The sequence below is a fragment of the Agelaius phoeniceus genome, chromosome 4 (genome assembly GCF_051311805.1).
Source record: "Agelaius phoeniceus isolate bAgePho1 chromosome 4, bAgePho1.hap1, whole genome shotgun sequence".
NCBI lineage: Eukaryota > Metazoa > Chordata > Aves > Passeriformes > Icteridae > Agelaius > Agelaius phoeniceus.
This window is the reverse complement of record NC_135268.1, coordinates 74,050,791-74,071,094: the sequence shown is the minus strand read 5'-3', so window position 1 is coordinate 74,071,094 and position 20,304 is coordinate 74,050,791. Positions and strand designations below refer to the sequence as shown.

The 20,304-nt window shown below is 53.9% G+C and overlaps 1 protein-coding gene across 2 annotated transcripts in view; it reads left to right on the top strand.

The window, feature by feature from the left end:
* SFXN5 (sideroflexin 5) overlaps window positions 1-20,019 on the top strand; it is a 122,077-nt gene extending 102,058 nt beyond the window's left edge. For both annotated transcript variants that reach the window (XM_054632981.2, XM_077177931.1), the window contains exon 14: window positions 12,633-20,019. In XM_054632981.2, the coding sequence (XP_054488956.1) occupies window positions 12,633-12,710 (78 nt within the window). In that variant the 3' untranslated portion in view covers window positions 12,711-20,019. The remainder of the gene's footprint in view (window positions 1-12,632) is intronic.
* Window positions 20,020-20,304: the final 285 nt, after the last annotated feature.

Here is a 20,304-nt window from a genome sequence, read left to right as displayed (position 1 = left end):
TTTTGGGGAGCTCAGGTGCATTCAAGGCAAGGACAGAGGCGGGTTCAGGTGCTCCAGACCTCCCTGAGACAGTCCAGAGCATTCCTGGGTGAAGGGATTCCCTAAGCCAGGCTTAGTCCTGTCCTGCCCTTGTACTTTACAGTACTATTTGTGCTATTGTACTTTACAGTATCAAATGTCAGGTCTAGAAGACTGTACAGCAAAAGTCAAGGTAAAGTGCAAGGAGCAAGGAGTTCCCCTTTTTGCTTTCTAAGTAAAGCAGCTCCTCATCTGCCTGCACAGAAGAAACACCACAGCATGTTTTCTACTCCTCCATAGGCAGAGTCTTGAGAACACTATTAAAAGTACTCTTTGCTCAATATGCAGGAAGATTTTTTTGACAAGAGCAAGGAAAACACAGAATTCAGAATAAGCAAAGAACTACAGTGATTGAGAATGAAGAACTGGCTTTTCATTGTGTCAGAGAGGGAATGAAGTCAGGCCCAAGCAGTGACAGCTGTGGCTAGGAGACATAGCCAAGCCCAAGTGGCTGCAGTGGTGCTTTGTCCTGAGCTGCTGATCCAGGGAGGGCTTTGGGTCAGAGTCTGGTGCTCCTGCAGAGACCCCGCAGCCCAAACATTCCATTGCTGGGACATTCCAGTCAGGAGAACCCCCAGGTTCTGCTTTTTGCATGGCAACTCCTCATTCCCGCCGTGTGATGATGCTCCCTCAGGTTCTCCTTGTGGGATGGAGGAGATGTTGTGTCCTGGTAATTCCCTTCTGCCTGCTCCACCTGGTGGGATTCCAGCTGCAGATCCATGGTGGTGATGCCACAGAGGCAGCACTTGCCTTGTCCCAGGGCCACCCCCATTTCCTGAACTCATTTGGAAGCTCCTCCCTGCAGTGCCCTTTGGATTTTTCAGTCTCAGCTGAAACTCCTCTTGGCCAGGAGAGAAGGAGCCACTTTGGCAAAGCAAAGACATTTCTGGACCATGACATCTTCCATTTCCATGGGGCTTTCCACCCCCACTTCTTTCTCAAAATCTCAAAATCAAAGTATTTCCCTGCTCTGGAGCTGGGAGACCTCGGTCACTTCTTCTGGGAGCAAATGCTTCTCTAAAATCCTGGAATCATGGAATGGTTTGGGTTGGACCCACCTTAAAACTCATCATGTTCCACCACCTGCCATGGGCAGGGACACCTTCCACTGTTCCAGGCTGCTCCAAGCCCTGTCCAGCCTGGCCTTGGGCACTGCCAGGGATCCAGGGGTATATCCAAGGGGAAGGGAAGGAGAAGGAGAAAAGGAGGAGGAGAAGGAGAAGAGGAGAAGGAGAAAAGGGGAAGGAGAAGGCTCTGGCCTTCAGGAGCTCCACCACCACTGCTTAGGACCACTTCAGGGTGGTTCCATTTCCACCTGCTCCGCCTGTTTGGGTGATTATTGGTCTCGGTGACACCTCGGGGCCAGGGAAGGTCAGCAGTGAGCAGAGCCCTGATGGCTTTGGGGGCTGTGCCTTTGTTCTCCCTCCCCTGCCTGTCCCGCAGCCTTTGATTTGTGACCCAGCTGGTTTTTGATGGCTGCTCCTGGCAGTGCTCCTTTGTTTCCCCCACTCAAAGGTGCTGAACATTCTCCAGGGCCCTAAAACGCCCAGGTGGAGCAGCAGAGCTGGGCAGCAGGGCCTGACCCGAGCTGTGCTTTGTGGCCAGGGGGTGGCTGTGGGAGCAGGGACCCTCTGCAGCGCCCAGGGCTGTCAGACGGGATCTGGTTTCATGTTTATACCCCTGGCCCTGGGAGACAGGTTCAAGTATGTAAACTATCCCCCTGCAAGCACAGGCCGCTGCAGGTGTGTGGGTGCTGGTGGGCATAAAAAAACATTCCTGACACCAGCTCTTTTGAGGAGGCTTCACCTCCTGATGGCTATAAGCCATTAGGAGTCAAAAGAAAGAGCTGACATCCGACAAGTCCGGATAAACAGCTAAACATTAACCCTTAAAGTGGCCCGAAAAACAGACTTAAAAGGCTCTTTGTGGAAAGAAGCCATTTTTTTTGCTGGCCTGTTAATTGCTGTCTTTCTTCGGGACACCTTTCAGCAGCACCTACTGTAAACAGAGGGGCTCCTCCCCAGGATTCCTGCCCTGCCTTGGCCATTCCTGAGCCCTCCCCTGGCTCCTTGGCTTTGCTGCTTTATTCTGGGCCTGAAAACCAAATCCCTGCCCCTCCTCTGCCAGCCCAGCCTGACCCCCCTGGCCATGGATCATTCCCCATTCCAGCTCAGGGTATTCCATGATTGCTGGGAATTATGGAATACCCTGAGCTGGAATGAGGAATGATCACGAAGAATGAAAAATGAAGAATGAAGAATGAAGACTCTGACTCCTGGCCCCACACAGGAATCATTAAATCAGAAAAAACCCTTTAATATCATCATTCTTGGTCAGAGGCCTCTTTACCTGGTGCACCCCCAGATCTTCCCTGCCCGTCTCCTGCCTTGCCCCTCTCTTGTCACACAGGGTTGGATTTGTCCTTTTTGGTGTATTTGGAGTCGTTTTGGCTCATCTGGAGCAGCTCTGAGCACCCCAAGAGGTGCAGGATGCAAAGGAAGGGGATCAGCTGTCCAGACTTGCCTGCTTAGGGCTGAGGATGCCTTATTAATCACATCTCACATATGTAATTATCTGTAATTGCTTTTTGAATTTCCTGTTCCTAGTGAGGCTAGTGGTCTGTGAGAGAAGGAAATGTGCTGGAGGTTGGGATCCTGAGGAATTTGCTCAGCTTCTCTAAAGCACCAAGGGAAATCCTAAAACCTAAATCCTGCTCTTCCATCGTGCTCTTCCTCCTGAACAGCAGGAGAATTCTGGGGTCGATGTCTTCAGCAAAGAGCAACAAATTCCTTCTTCCTTGGCAGAGCTGCTTGAGGAATTCCTGCTGGAATGGACCTAAGAGCTCATTTTCATCCAAATGGAAACTTTTTAGTAATGTCCACATTCAAAAGTAGGATTTTTTTTTTTCCTTCCAAGAAAGGAGAAACTCTAGTGTCTGTGTAGATGCTTTCCATTCCAGCAAGGATCAGGAATCATAACCAAACTCTGCAATTTTGGGAGTTCTCAAGGCCATATTTGGGGTGGGCTGGTGATTTTTCCTCCAATCCACTGGCTTGGATGTTCCAAAAACCCCAAAAATCTGCATCCTGGAATGTGAAGGTTCTCCCAGGAAGCCAGGGAGAAGTTCCTTCAGCCCTGTCCTGAGGAAGGACACGAGCCCTGAGGTCACCACACAGCTGCTCCTGTGCCAGCCTGAGACCTTTCTGGAGCTGCTGTGGAAATGAATTTATTGTGGTAATCCCAGGTTTACCCCATCCCACCCCTCCCACCCTGAGCAAACCTCCGGAGCAGAGGGGAGAAGGTTCAGCTCCCACAGAGGCCTTAAAGTGGCCTGAAAAACAGACTTAAAAGGTGACACAGAGTGTCTCCTCTCTTGGGAAGACACTCAGGGAAGTTTTTCTGACCTTGCTATTTGAAATCTTAGGGTCTCAAAGCCTTTATGTGGGGGGATTTGGTGGTTTTGTTTGAGCAGCTGAGGTTTCTGGATCTCCCACTCTGAGCAAACCTCCAGAGCAGAGGGGAGAAGGTTCAGCTCCCACAGAGGCCTTGGGTCTCTCCTCTCTCTGGAAGATTTTCTGACCTTTTTGAAATCTTAAGGTCTCAAAGCTTTTATTTGGGGGGGGTTTGGTGGTTTTGTCTGAGCAGCTGAGGTTGCTGGTGCTGTGGGCAGCTCTGTGCTTTCCCAGAAGACCCAAACTCCCAACTCTGCAGTGACCTGGAGCTGGTGCCATGCTGGGGGTTCAGCTTCCAATTTTTATAAAGCCAGAAGTGCTGAGGCTCTGAGAGCTCAGCATTAACCAGACCCCCCAAGAACCCCAAAGAAAGGCTCAGAAACCATCAGATTTCAAACAGCAAGACCAAGAGGAAGCTCCTGGTGCCTGCCAGGTGTCCCTGATGTCACCCTGAGGCCCCAGCAGGGTCCCTGAGGTGGGGCAGTGGGAGCAGGAGAGCTCCTGGGGATGGATTGGGAATGACCACGGGGCTGGAGCTCAGGAGCTGCTGCTCCAGGACAGGCTGGGACATGCAGGGAGCGGGGTCAGCTCCCCCAGGTGTGGGCTGGGATCCCACCTGTGCTCTGTTATCATGGCTGTTATCATCACTCATTGCAGAGACACCCTGGGCCAGGGCAGTTCCCTGCTCCAGCCACAAATCCACATTCCCAAATTTCCCTTCCTTTTCTTTCCCCAAATCCACATTTCCCTTCTTCCCACCTGATTTGATGTTGAGGTCTTTGCTGAGTATTTTTCCTCAGAGAAGCTGTGCTGTGGTAGTTCCCCAGAAGTTTAAAAAACTTTTAAAACTCCCCCCCTTTGTGGGGGTCCCAGTCGTGGGTTTCTCTGGGTCTGCATTGAAGGCACTTGAGACAGGAGTTCATGTTCAGACTCAGGTGTTTGTTATTTCTTAGCAGTGAAACAGTCTCACTGCTGTGAGTTCAGCAGCTTTTCATTAGAAGGCACAAAATGGCCCCAATCTCTTGGTACAAGGTCTTTTAAGACTAAACTATCCAATGAAGAGCTGACACCTGGATTATTTTCCCTTTTAACCCAATAACTGATCCCAAAAAGCTGCAGTGCAGACTTTTCTGCCCAATTACAAAATGCCACCCAAACCCGTGGAGAAGCAGGAAGAAGAAGCATGAAGAAGAAACCCAGGACAACACCCTGTGCCCTCCATCTTGCTTCCATCCACAACACACTAAAAACCCCCAAACCTCAATTTCTCACCCAGTGATACACCTGCACTGCTCTCTATAATCTATTGCACACTTTTGTGGGTTCCAGTCTATCTTGAAGTCCAGGAAACTTTCTCCATGGATGAGGGTCAGAGTCAGTGCTCCCCTGTAGGTCAGGGCACCCCAGAGCAGGCACAGAAATATTCCCTGTGGTGCCCTGGGTTTGCACAACCCTTGATTGTAGAATCATGAAATTAGGTTGGAAAAGACTTCTAAGGTCATCAAATCCAACCATTAACCCAGCAGCTCCAACCCACAGAACCACAGGATCATTTAGGCTGGAAAAACCTTTAAAAGCATCAAATCAAACCATGAAACCAGCACTGCCCAACCCAGTGAAGGGGGGGAAGTTGCAGTCCCAGAGCTGCCCCAAAAATCCTGAAATCTGCTCTGCTTCAGGGCAATTGGTTATTCCCATTTCAGCTGAGGGCAGGAAGATCCCTGCAAAGCATCCCTGGCAAACAAAGAGTCTCCTGGAATGGGAAAACCTTCAAAAACCACAGCAGCCAAATATTCCAGAGCAGCCCAATATTCCAGGACAAAAAAAAAAAAAATCTCCTGAATTTAATAACTCTCAAAAGCCAAAACAACCAAATATTCCAGAACAGCCAAATAGTCCAAGTTCCCTCCATTTTTATTGTTTAAAGATAACTTTCATTTCAAGTTCTGGTGCTTTTTAGTTCCCCCAACCCAGGGTGAGGCAGCAGCCCTGGGATTCAGCTCTGGTGGAAAAGTGCTGACCATGGGTCCTGTCACAGGCAGAGCATTTCCAGCTTTTCTTCCTTCTTTGGAAGAATGAAAAGGAGTAAATTTGGGATATTTGGCTCCTGTGATTTATCCATTCCAGATTTTCCTTTGCCATGAAGGTTTTGGCCACCAGCACCCACCTCCAGCTGCTGTAGGACAGGGTGGAAATGAGAGGATTTCTAAGGTCCCTTCCAAGCCAAACCATTCCATGATTCCATGGATCTAATCTTGAGATGTCAGGAGACTTTCCATGGTTTAGTGAAAAACATTTTGACTGAATACAACATTTTTTTTATTATGAAAACGGAACATTTCTTTCAAAGACAGGGGTCAAAAAGACTTGAGAGAAACCTAAAAGGAAGAGAACTGTATTGGTCACCTCTTAAATTCAATTTTTATTATTAATTTGAAGGAAAACTTCACAAAATTCAGGTTTCTCTCAAAACTGTTTTCCCCCAACTCGGTGATGTGGGCAGAGAATGGAATATCAGTAATTCATTAATCATTCATTTGTACTTTGGTCATGAGAATGTCTCTCAACCAATGTGCCCAGGTTTGGGGCACACCAGGATTTCAACTGGGTAGAGAAATCGGGAAGTGGTCAGAAAAGAGCTTTAACACCAACATTTCAGGCAACAATCTGCCTTGCTGAGGAGAACCATTGGTTTTGTCTTTGGTTTTAACAAAGCTGAGCTGATAATCTTTGAACACTTGCATGGAAGGAAAATGTCTGTCAGGAGAGAGCTCCTCAGGGCAGCAAATGGATAAATGAAGAGCTGGAAATCTGGATTTAGGAAAATGCCAACCTTGGGGGTGGCTGGTGCTGTTCAGAGCGGGACACAGAGAGGCCTTGGGGCTCCACAGCTGCTGGGCTCCGGAACCAGAGGCTGGAGATGCTCTGGAAAATGTTTTTTGTGATATAATAAAAAAGCTTTTGGAGTATTTCCCGAATCCTCTCACCTTCAGGTCCCCTCAGTTGGCTGCAGGTCTGTAGCAATTCCAGGAGGGTTCCTTAGCCAGCACTGCTGTCCTTGTCTCATTCCTGAGGGATCAATCCATGGGGACACTTCAGTGGTTTGGGTGGGATGGGACCTGAAACCCATCTCATCCACCCCCTGCCATGGCCAGGGACACCCTCTGAGAGCATGGACAGGGACACCTTCCATGGCCAGGGACACCCTCCATGGACACCTTCCATGGCCAGGGACACCCTCCATGGACAGGGACACTTTCCATGGCCAGTGACACCTTCCATGGACACCTTCCATGGACAGGGACACCTTCCATGAACACTTTCCATGATCAGGAACACCTTCCATGGACACTTTCCATGGTCAGGCACACCTTCCATGGCCAGGGACACTTTCCATGGCCTGGGACAGCCTCCGTGAGCACCTTCCATGACCAGGGACACCTTCCATGTACACCTTCCATGGTCAAGGATGCCTTCCATGTGCAGGGATACTTTGCATGGACAGGGACAATTTCCATGGACACCTTCCATGGACAGGGACACCTTCCAGGGACACCTTCCATAGACAGTGACACTTTCCATGGACACTTTCCACTAGGCCAGGTGCTCCAAGCCCCATAATGCAAGGGGAGCTGGTCAGTGACCTGAAATGCTGCTGAGACACCCACAAATCCATGGGACAGGATGGATCCATCCAGAGGGGCTGGGAGAGCTGGGGAAGGAAGGACTCACAGAGACATTTTCCCATCATTTATCAGCACTCCTGGATCACTGAGAAGGTCCCATTTGACTGGGAATGAAAATGGGTGGGGCTCTCATGACAAAAAAGGGGCTGGAGCATGGCCAGGGCAGGGAACAGAGCTGGGAAGGGCTGGAAAATCCCTGAGGGAGCTGGGCAGGGGCTGCAGAATCCCTGAGGGAGCCGGGCAGGGGCTGCAGAATCCCTGAGGGAGCCGGGCAGGGGCTGCAGAATCCCTGAGGGAGCCGGGCAGGGGCTGCAGAATCCCTGAGGGAGCTGGGCAGGGGCTGCAGAATCCCTGAGGGAGCTGGGCAGGGGCTGCAGAATCCCTGAGGGAGCTGGGCAGGGGCTGCAGAATCCCTGAGGGAGCTGGGCAGGGGCTCAGCCTGGAGCAAAGGAGGCTCAGGGGGCCCTTGTGGCTCTGCACAGCTCCTGCCAGGAGGGGAACAGGGACGAGAAGAGGGGGAACCACCTCAGAGTGGGCACCAGCAGGAATTTCCCCATGGAAAGGGGGGTCAGGCCTTACAAGTGCCCAGGGAGGTTTGGAGTCCCCATCCCTGGGGGGGGGTTTCACAGCCCTGTGGCTGTGGCACTTGGGGACACGGTCAGTGGTGGCCCTGGCAGTGCTGGGCATGGTTGGGCTTTGTGATCCCTGGGCTCCTTTCCCACCCCAGGCATTCCATGATTCCATAGTGCCACAGCCCTTCCTACCCCTGGCTGAGCCTCCTGAAGGCTCAGAGTGCCCGGCCCTGCCCTGGGCTCTGCCCTGGTGACCAAAGGCCTGGGAGGAGATGGCCCAGAGCTGCTGGAGGGCCTGGAGACCCTTCCCAGGCCCCCAAGGAGCCTCCAGCACCTGTCCCCACTGGCAGCAGCAGCCACAGCGGCCATGCTGGCCCTCCCTTCCCCCAGCCCGGAGCAGCATCCGCCAGTCCCCCTGACCCTCCCCCTCCCAAATTTGGCTGCTTTCTCCCTTTTCTCCCCCCATCTTTTTTTTTTTTTTTTTCCTTTTCTTTTTTTTTCTTTTTTTTTTTTTTTTTGGCTGAGTGATGAGCTGTATGCCAAATCCATCTGCTCCTGTCTCCCCTAGCTGCCTTCCATATCGTTCCAGGATCCCTGGCAGCCAGCCTAGACCTATCTCTCTCCCCGCACTCTCCGGAGCACATTCCTTTCTACACCTTTTCCCGAGCTGGGATAGAAATGAGTATCAACCCCAAACAAAAAGCATCTGCTTCCTGCCTGCTGCTGCCGCACCGGCCGTGCCTGCACGCTACACCCGTGTCAGCAGCCATGCAAAACACACGGAGCCCCCCGGGAGCCCCCCGTGCAGCGCCCCGAGCCCCCCGCGCCCGCTCCCGCGCCGGCTCCGCAGCACCAGCTGTGACCACCGCACCATTTGTTCCTCCAGCCCACGCCAGCACTCCCAGCCAGTTCTTTATCACCCCAATTAGCCTTGTCTGAGCTGATGAGAGGAGAGAGGCTCCCACTGCACGGCAAGGGATGGGGGGAAGAGAGCTGGAGAGCTGTGGGTACGCGGGGAGGCGATTCCCAGCTTTGTTCCCGGGGAGGGAGGGATGGGTTTCACCCTGCTGCTGGCATTGCTGCCGTCCTGCCCAAGATACCTGAGCACTGCTGGTCCATGAACAGGTGCTCAATAAGGCTCAGGGCACTGAGTTTTGTGGGGTTTTCCCCCGTTTTCCTCTCCTGCTCTTGGCTGTCTGCCAGAGGGAAAGGAGCATCCTTGGGTTTCACCTGCTCCCAGGGGCTGGGGTGGGCCGTGGTTCATCCCAGCCACGTTTCTGGGTGAGCTGGGAGGTGCCTCCTGGTGGTGTCCCTGCTGAGGATCTCCCTGGATCTATGGCAAAGCTTCCAGTGGCCTCACAGGGTGCTGAAGGAATCCCTGCTTCTCCCACAGCCTCATTGGAGAGCTCCCATGTTGGGTTCCAAGCTGTCAGTGCAACCATCAGCCCCAGATGCTGGGGTTTGCCCAAACAACCCCCCTGTAGCACTGTCTGGGAGTGGCGCTTCCCACCCTGGGTCCCTCAGTGCTGCTGGGAGCTTCTGTCCCTCCTGGAATTCTGCTGGATTCATTGGTGAAGGCCCTTCCCTGGTAACACCCCAGTGCCATCATCCCAAAGCCAGGAAGAGGATCCCTCCTTTGCCCTGGCACAGACAGCGCTGGGAGGAGGAGGATGGACACGATTCAACCCCAGTGCCATGGTGGGCATTGGTTTGAAGGGACCAAGTGCCCTGTGTGGGACAGGTCCCATCAGTGCAGGCCCAGCCTGCTCCTCAGAGCACCCTCCAAGGCAGCTGCTCCTTCACAGGAGGGTTCCCAGCATGGCCATGACCATGACTGGGGTCGTCTTGGCAGCTGAGACACCAAAATCTTGAGCAGGAGCTGTGGTCTCCACATCTGTCACAATTCCCTGGCCATCTGGCTGAGCAGGTCCAGGATTTGGGACAGCTGGAACAGCAAAACCCCAAAATGAGTGAAATGACGCTTTCCAACAAATAACACCAGCAAGGGAGTCAAAGGCTTGTGCACAGCAAGGTTGGGATTTAATGTTGCCTTGGTACCTGTAACCCACCACCATCTCCCTGTTCTTCTCCATCTGATTTCCAGGTGGGAGGAGTAGGTTCCTCCTGATGGATTTCTGAGCAGCTTTCCCAATTTCCTGTACATTTTTCCTTGGTGCAGATGCACCCCTTGGAGCTCCTGAGGCTCTGGAGCAGATTTTAATCCCTTCCTGATTAAAGTCAGCCAGGAGGAGACCTGCAGAGGAGGCTCCAGTCCAACCAGTCACCCCCAGTGTGTCCAACATCTCCCCAGGCTTCAGGAAGGTGCTTGAGTTCGGTGTCACAGCTCCAAAGCAGAGTCTGTGACTGGTGGTGTCACAGGGGGTCCTGACTGGTGCCCATCCTGCATGAGAACCATGGAATGGTTAGAATGGAAAAGCCCTCAGAGTCCATCCAGTCCAGCCATTCCCCAACACTGACCATGTCCCCAGGTGCCACATCCATGTGGATTTTGAGCACTTCCACCTTGGGCATGAATCCTAAGGCACTTCCCATGTCCTTCTGCTCCATCACTAGACCCATCCCACCTCCATCCCACCTCCCTGAACCCACCTCAGACCCTTCTGTCCAGCCTTGCCATGGATGAAGAGCCCATTCCCCACGCAGGGAAAGGAGCTGTTCCCCCCCTGGCCCAGGAGATGGAAGCTGGAAGGATCTCCACACAATTATCTCATCTCTTCCTTCCACCAAGACAAGCTCAGCTCTGCCTAAACTATTCCTGATGGCTTCCCTGTAATTTGTGCTGAAAACTTCCCACCACAGACGCCCCACACCTTCCCCCAGCAGTCGGCTGCGATATTTTGCTCTTCCCACCAGGATACTCTTCCTGCTGTTCAGCTTGGATTGTGCTGGCTGCTTCTTGAATTGTGTCCCACGAGAGCGTGAGCACAGCCCTGCTCCTTCCTTGCCTCCTTCCTTCCCTCTCCCTGCACAGCCTCGGCTTCCAGCTGGGCACAGCCCCATCCCCAGCACCCCGGGGCTGTCCCAGCACTGAGCTGGGCTCCCCCAGGGCAGCTGTGCCTTCCTTGGGGCTCCCAGTTCTCCAAACCACTGGAGAGTGTGGGACTGGGGGGGCCTCTCTGTTTGGTTTCTGTGGAGCAGGTTGGGTTTGAGCTGCCCCATTTCCCGTGGGCGGTCGGCGCTGACCCTCCCGATTCCAGGTGGAATTTGTTTCAAAGCACAAAATCCCAGGATCACGGAGGTTGGAAAAGCCCTCTGAGATGACAGAACCCACCCTGTGACCCATCCCCACCTTGGCACCAGTGTGGCATCACCCCTGCAGCCATTCCTTGCCCCCCAGGCTGGAGTTCCGCTTCCCCCCTGGATGTTTTCCTCGCCCTGCCTGAACCCACCCAGCCCCAAAACCTGGGAGCTGTTCCGCGTGTCCCTGGCAGAAAACTGCCCAGACAATGGGAGAAAAGCTGCGTCAGAGGCAGGCAGAGCAGAGCAGGGCTGATCCTCCCTCGGGAGGGATCCGTGGGATCCGGATCTCCTGCACCTTTCCCGGTGCTCTCCCGGCACAATGCTTCACTTTGTGCTGCAGCACTGAAAGGAATGGTGAAGTTGCTAATAATGGCACTAAAAGAAAATATGCTACATCTGTTATGGATAGCAGTACAAAATTAGCTGATCACACCTCTGACACCCAAGATGTCTTCACTTAAAATACTCGTTGGCTTTACTTTACATAATTTGCTGATTATATTTAAAAGAAATACAATTTTGCAATTACTGTTCTTTCTGGTGTGCTATCTATGCATCATTTTCTTTTTATGTTTATATATTTCTCCTTCATTAGTGCAGTCTGAAGGGTGATTAGATCCCTTCAAACATTTTACAGAGGTTAAACGTTGATTAAGATTTAATTATTACTGTAAATAGCTTGGAATGACATATGGTGCAAAAACCTGACATATGTGCATTTGAATAAATGAAGTGCTATTTCCCATGATGCTTCAGTAGCTGTTTAACAGCTTTGCTGAAGGGTTATGTTGCACCTCATGTTAAGATTGCTTTGATGTTATATTTTGTTGGGTTTTTGCAGCTGAAAGCTAAGAACAGTTTTTCCAGTTTTTAAAAACATTGAATATTTTAAATACCTAAATTGTTTTGCACAAATTTTTGCTAATTTGTCTAACTAGGTTAAACATTTTCAAAAGCATTTCGATTTTTAACGTGGGTTCCTCGCATTGTGTCAGCACCAGCGTGGGTTCAGTGTACAGGATTCCCAAAATTCCAGGTTTTCCCAGGTGTCCTGGCCCGGCTGGGAGCGGGGTCTTTGCTTCCCAGGAGTGCCACGGATCCCTCCTGGGGATGCAGAGATTCCAAGTGATTTCAGAGCAAGGGAAAGCTTCAGGAGGAGCTGGTGGAAGGAAAAAAATTAGGGAAGGGATGGAGATTTCATGGAGATGGAGAAAGGGGCAGGAAGGGTTTGGCCGTGAGGGTGGAGCCCAGCCAGGCTCTTCCCTTGGGCACCACCTGGGCTTTGGCAGGTCCAGCCCTGGGCTCTGGATCCCGGGAGCTGCAGGGAAGGAAGGGAAGGGAGGCTGGGCTGGGTGGGATGTGCTGGAGCCTCAGACACTCAATAATTCATTGAGCACTGCCAGGCACAGAACGTGCAGCGTTCCCTGTGCTGCAAACCCATCCTCATCGAGGGGGGGGCACACACCAAACACCAGCAGCAGCGTGGTTGGCATGGAATTATCCCCATCTCCTCCCTCTGCATGAATCAATTCTCCAAGTGATCCATGCCTGGGCTCTGATCCTGCTCCTCTTTGCCTCCACAGATCGAGACGTCCCAGCTGGAGCCAGAGATCGCCATGGCCACCACCAGTAAAACTGTGGTCTACAACAAAGGGTTGTGAGTGGAAGAGGAGCATCCCGACCCAGAAGGTCTGGGGAGGGAAGAGGGGAAGCTCCAGCCCTGGGAGAAAGCAAACAACAACAACGAGAAGAAGATGAAATAATAGAGCTCAGTGATAGGAGCTGCTCCCGGCAGCCCGGGAGTGAATTAACACCTGCACAGAACTGACACCTCACACCACTCAAAAAGATTCATATTAAAAGTTTTAACTTAGCAACAGGAGCAGCAACTACAACAAATAAAATCACGTTGAACCACTTTAGAACTAGCTAACAAAACTCAGAATGGCTGGCACTGCATGGAGGGAGATCAGGGGCGAGCTCAGAGCTGCCTGCACAGCACAGACATCACCCAGCACATCCTGTGTCCATGGGAGCTCAGTCCTCACTGCTGCTGCACAACACCAGCTCTGCAGAGACCAAGGGGAGCGTGGATGTGATTGATCGGGGCATTGGGAATGCCCAGTGCTGATTTCCTGCCCATCCCACCCCAGCACTTGTGCACTGAAGAGGAATTGCCGTGTCCGTGTGCCCAGCGAGGGGGCACTCCATCCCTCCATCCCTCCATCCCTCCATCCCTCCTCCTGCTCCTCCTGCAGACACTGCTGGTGGCATCCTGCCCTTCACTGTGAGACTGGCTGGGCCTGGATCCCACCCCCTGGAATTCCCCAGGGCCTTTGGCCTGGGTTTCGAGATCCTGGAAAGCCGAGGTGCCCACGGGTGGAGTGTTGGAGCAGAAATGGTGCTGGAGCTGCTCTGTCCCTCTGCACAGCCCTGAGGGGGCTTTGTCCCACCCAGCACCCTCTGACAGGGGTGCTGCTAATCTGAGGTGGTTGGCTAAGCCACGCTTTGCTGAGCTGGTGTCTAAGGACAGGATGTGGTTTAAGTTTGGATCAATCCCCAGCTGGGCAGGCAGTTGGACAAGGATCATGGCAGCCCCTTCCAACTGGAATTCCTCCTCTCCTCTCCTCTCCTCTCCTCTCCTCTCCTCTCCTCTCCTCTCCTCTCCTCTCCTCTCCTCTCCTCTCCTCTCCTCTCCTCTCCTCTCCTCTCCTCTCCTCTCCTCTCCTCTCCTCTCCTCTCCTCTCCTCTCCTCTCCTCTCCTCTCCTCTCCTCTCCTCTCCTCTCCTCTCCTCTCCTCATTATCCCTCTTTCTCTTTCTCTTTCTCTTTCTCTTTCTCTTTCTCTTTCTCTTTCTCTTTCTCTTTCTCTTTCTCTTTCTCCTTTATTTTTTCTCCTTCTCTCTTCTTTTCCTCTTCTTCCTCTTCCTCTTCTCTCCCCCATTTTTGCCAACCCCTCCACCAGCACAGCCAGCTCTGCCCAAGTCCTTGTGCTGGTGCAGACAGGGACCCGAAGCCAGGTCCTGGCAGCTGTGCTGAGCTGGTGGCAGTGACACTGCACCTTCAGAGGGGACACTGCCCTCTGGGGACATCTGTCTGTCTGTCTGTCCCTTCAAGCTTTGGGGTGGTTAAAGGGGAGAGCTGAGTCACCCCCACACTGCTCTCAGTCCTGCCCTCCCTGGGCTTGGGGGCACAGTTTGGCTTTCTAGTACCTCCCAAAATTCTGGTATCTCACAAAATTCAACAAGAATTCACCCCAAAATCCAAGCCTGAGGGAGTCCCTCAGCTTCATTTGGAGCGTGGCCACCAGCAGAACATTCCAGAAGCAGGGTGTCCCTGCAGGACCCATTTCCCTGCAGGGTCCATGGCCCTGCAGGATCCCATGGAGAGGGCACCGTGGTGGTGTTGGGGTGGCACAGGCTCTTCCCCTTCAAATGCCAATTTCTGTGGGCTTGGGGAGGCTGGGGGGAAAGGGGAAACCAAATCCCCACTGACACAGAATGTATTTGATGGATTTATTGCAATGCCTGCAACAGGATCCACACCAGGGAGCAGCTCAGGGCCCCTGCTCCTGCCCTGCCCTGGTGTAAATCAGGAGGAATTGCACAGAGGGGATGGATGCTGCGGATTTCAGCAGGCAGGGCAGCAGGGGCAGCTCCAGGCCCCTCAGAGCTGCTGTTCTGGGACAGCTCCTGGTGCCAAACAGTGCTGGGAACCCAGAGCGGGCCCTGCTCACCCCTGGGGCTGCTCTGGGTCACACCAGGGCCAGCGCAGCGGGGTTGGGCCCAGGGCAGTCCCTTAATGCACTAAATGAGATGAATGTACCTTCCAGAGGATGGTCCCACCCCAGCTGGGATCTGGGGAGGCCACAAGGAGGTGACAGCTGTCCTGGGGACATTTCCATGGCCATCTGTCCTACTGGCAGCACCCTGGGACAGATAACTCCTGCAGCAGTGAGGGGGGAGCCCGGGGAAGGGGAAAAGCGACATGGCAGGGCCCAGGAAAGGGGAAAAGGGACATGGCAGGGCCCAGGGAAGGGGAAAAGGGACATGGCAGGGCCCAGGGAATGGAGCAGGGATGTGGCAGTGCCCAGGGAATGGGAAAAGGGACATGGCAGTGCCCAGGGAGGGGAGCAGGGATGTGGCAGTGCCCAGGGAAGGGAGCAGGGACATGGCAGTGCCCAGGGAAGGGAGCAGGGATGTGGCAGTGCCCAGAGCAGCTGTGAGCCTGGAACAGAGCCTTTCCCTGGGGCTGTGGGGTGCTGGGGGTGCAGGTACCTCTGGCACCACTTCCATGGGGTGTGTGGAGCAGGGAAAGGCTCCTCTGAGGATGAGATTCCCATTGGCCAGAGGGGCTCTGCCGCAGGGTGGCAGCAGGGCTGGGGCAGGGGCAGCTCTGGGGCTGACTGGGAGAGGGCTCCTGGCTCGGGTGCCTGCCTGGGGCAGCCTCCCCCCTTCCCCCTTCCCCGAGGGTTCTGTTCAGAGCTTCCTCATCCCAGGGTTCTGTTTGGAGCAGGGGGAAGGAGGAAGGGATGGAGGCTGTGCTCTGCTGTGAGATCCCAGAGAGGAGGGAGCAGAATTTGGGTTTGTGGGTGATCACAGAGCAGAGGGGTGATGTCTGAGCTGGGGTTGCCTGCAAGGGATTTCCAGTGGATGAAAGCAGGCTGGGCTCTGCTGCCATCAAGGAAAGCCAGGGATTGATCAGGTTCTGCCTGGGGAAAGAGCCAGATCCCGGTTTCCCCGTGGTGGGAGAGGCTGTGGGTGCTTTCCCTGCACACACATCACCTGCAGGGATCACACATCGTTAGCAGGGCTGCCCATCCCGTGTCCTGATTGTGGATGAGCCCTCCCTGGCGGGGGTTTGGAATGGGGTGAGATTCCAGGGCCCTTCCAACTCAAACCATTCCACCATTCCCTGCTGCCAGAGGAGGCTGGAGAAGTGACCATGCAGTGACCATTAGCAGGGGCTGGATCCCCTCAGAGCACAGACCCCGGGCTTATTAAAGCCAGGCAGCTCCGGGGAATGCAGGGGGCCTGATCCTGGGGAGGGGCTGGCACCAGCTTGGGGATGTCAGAGGAGCTGTGCTGTGAGCGTGCCTCGGCTCAAAGGCAGCTGCTCCGTCACACAAGTGACAATGACAGGCCCTAAATGAGTCTGGGTTGGTGTCTGCCCGCACAAACCCCGTCAGACTTGTTTGGCTTTGTGTGGCAGCAGAACGGGGCTCAGGCAGCTCGGCAGGGCTTGTGCTGAGCAGTGAAACACCCCGGGCCTGAGTCAGCCCTTCCCAGGCAGGGCTACCTCTGCCAGCCTCTGCCAGCCTCTGCCAGCCTCTGCCAGCCTCTGGCAGCAGTGGTTCCTCCCAGATTTTGTCCCAATGTCACTCCAAGTGCCGTGGCCCTGCCCAAAGCACTGGGCAGAAGCTCCTGGGGGAGCTGGGGAGAGCCACCAGGCCCTGGGCTCAGTTCCCTTCTCCACCTCCTCTGGCAGCAGGGAATCAAGGAATGGTTTGGGTTGGAAGGGCCCTGGAATCTCATCCCATTCCCAACCCCTGCCAGGGAGGGCTCATCCACAATCCCTGCAGGTCTGGGGGGGGAGGTGGCCCTGGACACCCTGGGATTGTCCCCACACCTCCCAAAGCCAGTGCATCCCCTTGGGACAATCAGGACACTGCAGGTCCCTCTGTGCTGCCCTCCCCTCGCTGTCCCCAGCCTGGTGACGAGCAGGACCAGGGCTCTGCATGAGGAGCACGTTATGGTGGCCCTGTGCTCCCAAACCCTTGGGAACACAGAGTCCTTGGGCATGCCAGCCCGGGGACACCGAGATCACAGTGTCCCCAGCCGAACCCACTGGGTCCAGCACCCCAACGAGGGCTGGGGTTGGATTTTATCCAAGGCAGCAGGAAAGCTCAGCAGCCCCAGAGCTGAACCTCTCCAAAGGCACTTCCAGTGCCAGGCAGCTCCAGGCTGGGATCCCTCCTGGAGCAGCCCCAGAGCCGGGAGCTCCTGGTCCCTGCCCTCGTGGTGGGAGCAAAGGGAATGTCCCATGTGGGAATGTCACATGTGGGAATGCCATGTGGGAATGTCCTACATGGGAATGTCACGATGAGAATGTCCCATATGGGAATACCCCACATGGGAATGCCCCATATGGGAATGTCCCATGGGAATGCCCCCCACAGGAATGTCCCCTATGGAACATGGAAATATTTATGGAAATGCCCCATAGAGGGCATCCAAAAATATTTCTCCTCTTCCCCCCCAGTTTCCCAAAAAACTCACTTCCTTATCAAATCAGGACACTATGTCACATGGCAATGTCCCACATGGGAATGCCACATGGGAATGTCCCACCTGGGAGTGTCCCACTTGGGAATGCCCCATGAGAATGTCACATGGGAATGTCCCACATCAGAATGTTCCACATGGGAACGTCCTGCATGGGAATGTCCCTCATGGGAACGCCACATGGGAATGCCCCACACAGGAATGCCACATGGGAATGTCCCACATGGGAATGCCCTATGTGGTAGTGCCACATGGAAATGTCCCACATGGGAATGCCCCACTTGGAAATGCCACATGGGAATGCCCCACATGGGAATGCCCTACGTGGTAGTGCCACATGGAAGTGCCCCACATGGGAATGCCCCACTTGGGAATGCCACATGGGAATGTCCCACGTGGGAATGCCCTACGTGGTAGTGCCACATGGAAATGCCCCACACGGGAATGCCACATGGGAATGTCCCACATGGGAATGCCCTATGTGGTAGTGCCACATGGGAATGTCCCACATGGAAATGTCCCACATGGGAATGTCCCACATGGGAATGTCCCACATGGGAATGTCCCCCTCAGCCCTTCCAGCGGCTCTGGGGCCGGGACACGGAGCTGGGCCACAGCTCCACGTGTGCTCTGGTTGTCAGGCCAGCGAGCGGTGCCAGGCAGCTCCAGAGCCCAGCCAATGACACCGCTCTGCACGCTCGTTTAATCACTAATTAATCTCCTCATGCACAGACCGGAGCCCTGGGTTGGCGGGAAGGAGCCCGAGCGCTGCATTCCCGGTTTGCTGTAATTGGGATCGAGGGAGGGAACGGGGAGCGCCGCTCACATCGAGTCCTTCCCCTCGGCACAGAACAATGACGAGACCGTCGGCTCCCGGAGCATTTAATTAGAAATGGCGCGCTTAATTGATTTCTTGGCTATGTTAATTAAGGAATAATGAGGACCAGGTTGCAGCACGAGGTGCCAGCGAGAAGTTCTGAGTGTCTCTCCTGGAGGATGGGTCTGGTGGCTGCTCCCTGGGACAAGCCCAGGGTGGTGTCACCCATGTCCCAAACCTCCCAGCCTGGGCACAGCTCAGCTCCTTCCGTTTTTCCTTGTTGCTCCTTTTCCTGCTCCCCTCCCTGGGCTGTGCCAGGTGCTGGCAGGATGGCAGGAGGTCCCTGTGGGGTCACCTGGCCAATGCTGGACCCTGCCACCTGGGGACAGGAGACGCTGGGACATCCCTGGCAAAGCCACCTGCCCGAGGGATGGGCTGTCCCCTCCTCTTGGAGGGCTGGGATGGAGATCCAGAGTCTGGGATGGCCTTGGGAGGAGCATGGGGGGTCCCAGGGTGTGAGACCCCCCTGGGCAGAGCTCTGGGTACAGACCAGCTCCTCTGGGATGCTCTGAGGACAATCCCAGGCTGGGATCTGGAGTCCTGGTGCTGGTGGCTGTCCCCAGTTCTGGGTGTGTCCCCAGATCCCTTTAGGAAACACCACTTTGGGCTTTTTACTGGTTTTTATGGCTTATTCCACACATGGCATCCACTCATCCTTGGATCTGAGCACACCCTGACAGCAAATGCCCCGGGAATGGTGAGGGGACAGCTGCCAGCACCACGTCTTCCAGCGGGGTGGGCACCCAGACACCCAGGGACACCCTGGGGACACCCCAGGGACACCCCCAGGCACCCTGGGACATCCCAGAACACCTCGGGACACCTCAGGACACCCAGGGACACCCCTGGGACACCCTGAGGCACTCCCAGGACACCTTCAGACACCCCAGGACACCCTGGGACACCCCTGGGACACCCCTGGAACACCCCTGGGAAATGCCCAGGACACCCCAGGACGCCCTGGGACACCCTCGGACACCCTGGGACACCTCCAGGACACCCCAAGACACCCCCAGCACACCTTTGGGACACCCCAGGGACACCCTGAGACACCCCTGGGACACCTCTGGGACATCCTGGGACACTGAGACACCCTCAGCACACCTTTGGGACACCCCGGGGACACTCTGGAACACCCTGGGACACCCCAGAACACCTTGGGACACCTCAGGACTCCCGGAGACACCCCTGGGATACCCTGGGACGCATCCCAGACACCCTGAGACACCCCGGGGACACCCAGGGACATCCCCAGGGCACCTCTAGGACACCCCTGGGATACCCTGGGATGCCTTGGGACTCCCTGAGACACCGCTGGGACACTCCCAGGACACCTCTGGGACACCCAGGGACACCCCAGGACACTATGGGACACCTCTGGGACACCCTGGGACACCCTCGGGACCCCCCCGGCTCGGTCTGTTTTTAACCCCTGCGTCTCCAGCGGCCGCGAGTCCCCGTGTCACCCCCAGATTGTCCCAATAAACGAGGTCACACACACTGGCTGTGCTCCCAGCTCCGTGTGGGATTCCAGTGGGAATGTTGGGATTGAAAGGTCCTATCTAAGGACAGGGTTATTATGGGCTGGCTCTCCAGGGAAGAAGCTGCTGGGGATGGGGATTTGCCTTGGAATGGTTTTCCCTGGATATGGGGAGGGAGCAGGAATGATGAATTTTGTGTGTTTGTATATAATTATACATAAATAATTGCAAAATCTGTATAATGCTAGAGTATAAAAATATGTATAATTATGGGCATAATATATATAATTATCATCTAGTACATATAATAAAATATATAAGCCAATTGATATATTTTAAAATATGTAATTAGATATTATTATATATAATATACACCTCAGAAAGCACAATCTATATTTTATATATACATATTGCATACAAAATATATGGTGTGCATACTAATAAATATATATAAAATATAAATTATAAAACACAATATACACATTATATATGCATCTGTATGCATATGATTTATTAATGTGTATATATGTGTATATATGCTATATTTTATATATGATTATTTAATATTTTTACATATATATATATATAATTTATATATATATGGTTTGGTTTTT